At 44.6% G+C, this 5,281-nt stretch overlaps 1 protein-coding gene across 1 annotated transcript; it reads left to right on the top strand.

The window, feature by feature from the left end:
- Window positions 1-256: 256 nt before the first annotated feature.
- Window positions 257-3,798, top strand: gpr4 (G protein-coupled receptor 4; the record flags this gene model as incomplete). The annotated part of the gene is made up of 3 exons (XM_079165649.1): window positions 257-385; window positions 2,360-2,624; window positions 3,077-3,798. 3 exons carry the CDS (start codon window positions 257-259, stop codon window positions 3,796-3,798), a joined length of 1,116 nt encoding a protein of 371 aa, XP_079021775.1.
- Between the last annotated feature and the right edge of the window lie 1,483 nt (window positions 3,799-5,281).

Here is a 5,281-nt window from a genome sequence, read left to right as displayed (position 1 = left end):
TTTAAAGAAAAGGAGAACCATGAAATGCCCCGAAAATGACAGCTCTGTTTTCTTCTGTTGCTCCATGTCGGACAGCCGCGTGGTAGCCGAGCAGGACGCCAGAGTCGGCATGTCACTGTCAAACTGCTGGAGCTGGAATAAAGTGAAACTACAGAGGGACAGTCAAAGCTGAGAGTTGCTAAAACACACATCACACACCTGCGCACACACACACACACACAGACAAAAATACACCCAAAGCGTTCCACACAGGACAATGTGCAACATCTCGTTCTGTGATGTGGACAGTAAGGTGGACCAGTTCTTCCAGCCAACGCTCTACATCATAGTCATCGTTCTGGGACTGCCCACGAACTGCATGGCCCTGTGGGCTGCCTACATGCAGGTGAGGAGGACACACACACACATTGAGAATACATGCTATTTACGCACTAAGGACAGTCCATCGCGGGTTACAGTCGCGCCGGGAACAGAGGGCTTAGTCACTTTCATTTCCGAACTCGAGCCGGTCGCTGCACAACGCAGTGGAGGAAATGCATCTGGCAAGTGCCAAGCCAGCCCACCCGTTAAGAAGTGTAAGAATATTTTCGGTTCATTATGACACTGTGGTGGTACAAAACGTACAATGGCACTTGGTTGACGTTGTGATACGATTGGTTAGGTTTAGACAACAAAACTACTTGGTTAAGGTTAGAGAAGACGTACTATTTTGTGTTAAAATAACGACGTAACAACGTAATGTACCAATGTAACTAGCATAAATAAATAACAACGGTCCTTAGCAGACTTCCCTCCGTAACGTTATGTAACAAGCATAAACTCGTCTTTCAGTTTAGGGTGAAAGTCCTGCGTTTGTATGACCCATCCATGACCGCTCCACATCGCACATGCGCACTGCTCGTTATAATACTTCACTTGTTCTGCTCAAATGCAAAAAATGTTATGAACGCACCAGCGGTGTACGATGCACGTCGAAGCTCCTTTACCTGTCATCCAAACTCACACGAAGCCACGATGATGCATCAAGATACACCTCTGTCCTAATGCCATAAACTAAAGTCAAGTCAGAAGCAGTGCCAAAATGTCACGGCATTATGAGCAGTGATTGCTTCCCCTCCAGCATGTGAAGCGGATTTAACGCACGGGCAGCTTAAAAATGTGGGCTGGTTGCTAATTACACAACGTGCTGTTTTCTGAAAATTACAGAAAAAGGTGAGTCGTGTAATGTGTTACGTAGCTAATTACTTCTTTAAATTAAAATAATAAGTAACACGATTTTCACTGTGCTATAACAGATTTTCCAAGTAACATGTCTGACATTACTTGCCACATACACGTCAACAGAGCACAGGGGCTTGTTTTCCCATACAGCATAAAACATTTGCAGTGTTTCCCACAGACGGTCAGTGTACTTTGGCAGCAGAGGACAGAATTGTTATTGACTTTTCATTTAAGCAAGTTCACTAGCTCATAAAAGTGAGGACATGTCAACATGCTGTTTCGCTTCCATCTCAGCATCAGGGCGACTCCTCCAACTTTCAAACTCCAACTTTCTGAATTCAGGTTGTGCACAGGTGCGCTCCGGCCTGGGTGCATTATGGTTAGTGTAGTTCCCCAAACAGCCTTTGGAGCTCGGTAGCATTAACTGCGTTGCTGAGAGCCACCAGCTTTTGGAATGACGACGCCTGAACTGAATCCAAAACACGGACATACTTGGCACGCTGTTTATTTACCACGGCAGTTCTGTCTAAATATTACAATTGTAATATCAATACTGCATGTGAAACAGACCATTCTCCTAGTAGGTGAATTTCAATCCATGTGCTGAGAAATCAAATTAGTAAAGCTTAATGGAAGCCGTACAGTGGACAAGTTGAACTGCTGCCACCGAAAAGATGATTTACCTTCCTCTCACTTACAAGCACTCGTGGTCTATTACCAAGTACACTATCTGTTTATTAAGGCATGGAATATATTCATCTGTATGAGACACTAAACAACAATAATACATACAGACCTAATTTTTCAGACTTTGCATTTCTTCCAAGTTTTGACATTCAGGAAACCAAATGATTTGCAGCTGATACGAAATACACATGTTATTTGCATTTTATTGTCATTTTCAAAGGTTTGCATACAAAGAAAACACACAAACACTCATTATATTTTCCCTGATTGTTTACCTTGTATACAAAAGCACAGAAGCTGAACAAAACACTCTTATCCCTCTCTACCATTGCACCATCATTTTGATCCTTTACATTTTCATTTTCATCTCTCTCCCATCTCTCACTCCTGTCTCCCAAACCCTTTCTCCATCGTCGTTCCATCCTTGCCCTCATCACATTCCTCCCTCCAGGTACGGCAACGCAATGAGCTCGGCATCTACCTGATCAACCTGTCAGTGGCTGACCTCCTCTACATCACCACTCTTCCTCTGTGGATCGACTACTTCCTGCAGCACGATGACTGGATCCACGGTCAGGAGAGCTGCAAGCTGTTCGGCTTCATCTTCTACACTAATATCTACGTCAGCATCGCCTTCCTCTGCTGTATATCACTGGACAGGTACCTGGCCGTGGCATATCCTCTGCGCTTTGCCAAGGTTCGACGAATCAAAACAGGTATGTTCGGTTTTGATAACCTAAAACTAACTCACGTAAAACTAATTATGCTAGGTTAAAGAGGAGAAAAGTCATGCAATGTCATTAGCAACTCTGATGGAGGAATCTACAATGAAACATTTAGTGGGAGGGAAAGCAACTTAAGTTCCAATAAAACAAGAGTCAGTACCTTCAGTACATACAGGGTACTGTATTTATAAAGTCATGTATCCTCATGGAGAACATTTGTGTCCAAAGTAGAGGCTATTCAGGCCTGTTTGTTGAAATGAATGATTACATAGGTTGGTAGCTACATGGAGTCACTCAATCAATTGAGAGTTGCAGACTTTCCAAGAACACCCTATTTTCTTTCAATACAATAAAGCCTTATTCACAGAGGCAACAGGAATGGAAATTACTGCAAAGTCGAGTATTTCTCATTCCTTTATTTTTCTCTCCTGGACTTCTTGCAGCTGTCCTGGTCAGCGCCATGGTGTGGATAATTGAGATCGTGGCCAACTCTGCGCCCCTCTTCCACGATGAGCTCTTCCAGGATCGCTTCAACCACACCTTCTGCTTTGAGAAGTACCCCATGCAGGACTGGGTGGCAGGGATGAACCTCTATAGGACATTTCTGGGCTTCCTCGCTCCTTGGACAGCCATGCTCGTGGCCTACCGTGGGATCTTGGTGGCGGTGCGCTGCAACGTCTCGACAGAGCGCGAGGAAAAGGCCAAAATTCAGCGTCTGGCACTGAGTCTCATCCTGATCGTTTTGTTTTGCTTCGGACCGTACCACATCCTCCTCCTGGTGCGGAGCGTCATGTTTCTAAGGAAGCCATGTGACTGTGGCTCAGAGGAGAACTTGTTTGCAGCGTATCATGTATCGTTGGCTCTGACAAGCCTCAACTGCGTCGCAGACCCCATCTTGTACTGTTTCGTCAACGAGGGGGCTCGGCACGACGTTGGCCGAGCCCTCTCGGCTTTACTTTCAGCAGCTTGCAAGAGGGGCTCCTCTTCCTCACCATCGCATGGCGACATGCTCAACGCCGGTTCGGTGACTGTGGATACGCCGCTGTCAGCAAAGAAGCAGTCTTGTGTGTACGCTGATGGAGCCAAGACAAGCAGCTACAAGACAGAACTGGTGGCTCTGAAGGAGGAGTGTCTACAGATGACCATCCTCAGTGTCAGGAAGTGACTTCATCCTGAAATAAACTAGACAAAATTGTCTGTAGCCATGGTAGCAGCCCCTGTGAGATTGAGATGCTTACACACCAGAAAGCAAAGTTGTTGGGTGAACTACTTGGCTACTGTTCAATCTTTACCACTAGTGGGGCAAAAAATGTGGCCTGAGGGTGACACTTGAGGACAGGTCACGTTGTAAATCCGTATCCGTTGTACAGCGACCGTTTCAGCACATTTGACAGACAGCTTGTCGGGCTCAGTTCTTTGATGCGAATTTGGCATAGCATTCATGGCTTCAAGCTGTAGTTAGTCAGCCTCTGCACAGCCACACCGCATGCTAATGTTAGCATGTTAACATGCTGTATTATCATTAATCCCAGAGTGCAAATGCGGCTGACCAGGAGGCAGTCTTTAGCCTTAGAGGTATCCTCAGGAAGTGTTGGATCAGAGGAAATTTTGACCTGCCGATGGCGATATATGTAAAAGTCAGGGGATCACCAAAGTCCTCAGAATTCAGCTTCAGTGGACCACAAATGTCTCTACCAAATGTCATCCCAATCCGTCCGGTAGATTTCCTTTCAGTCTGGACCAAAGTGTTGGACCAACAGATCAAAAGGCAAGCTGACGTCCCACTGGTGCGGCTAATGAGGATCTTATCAAACACAGCTTGGACAACTACCCACTGTGTCAGGAATAATCCACAATGCCTAGGAAGACGTTCATGAATACTAAAGTGGAATTATTTAAAACGCTCCACATTCTGCATGACTGAGTATTAGTTAGTGGTCAGAGAGGAGACACACTTTAAATTCAGACTACATGGACACTGAACTGGACAGAGGGCAGATGTAAGAGATTGGTATTTGACACAGAAATGCACCATTTTGGATTGTGGAAGAAGAGAAGAAGGGTAAAAAAAAGAGATTGTAGATTACTGGTCAATAAAACGTAGTGAAGCCTTATGAAGTACCTCAGCTTCTAAACTGTGATAGCAAGAAGTCTTATAGTAGAAGTGTCTCTTATGTTATGTGAGCAATGTTTTTTTCTCTTTACGTTTTTACAGGCAGCGAAATGAATCAGAACTCCAAGATGACAGAACATTCTCAACCAAAGCGTTCATTCAGCTTGGTTTGAAAGTCAAATGTATCAGTTATTGCAACCATATTATGTTGAGAGCACCGTAGAGCAGAAAAACAGCCTTAATAACTGAAACTGTGTTGCCTGAAAACCATCTCTTAACCTCATTTAATCCGAACTACATGGTTGGGCTTCGGTAAATGCTGCCCACGGTTGACCTGATACAGTTTACATTCCTTATACTTTGAACTTTAACTGTCCCAAACTTCCTCAATACTTACAGCACACTGTCTTTTCTTTTCTGGTCACAAAAATCGCACAACAAAGTTTTCAGATCTTCGTTCTCCCTAGAGGAAGGATTTGGATATTCAGTCAGTCATGATTCAAGTGACACTCCAAGGGAAACAGATCAAGAGAAA

This window comes from Pholis gunnellus, assembly GCF_910591455.1.
Source record: "Pholis gunnellus genome assembly, chromosome: 9".
Taxonomy (NCBI): domain Eukaryota; kingdom Metazoa; phylum Chordata; class Actinopteri; order Perciformes; family Pholidae; genus Pholis; species Pholis gunnellus.
Note: the sequence above shows the minus strand (reverse complement) of the source record. Positions and strands in the feature narration are given on the sequence as shown.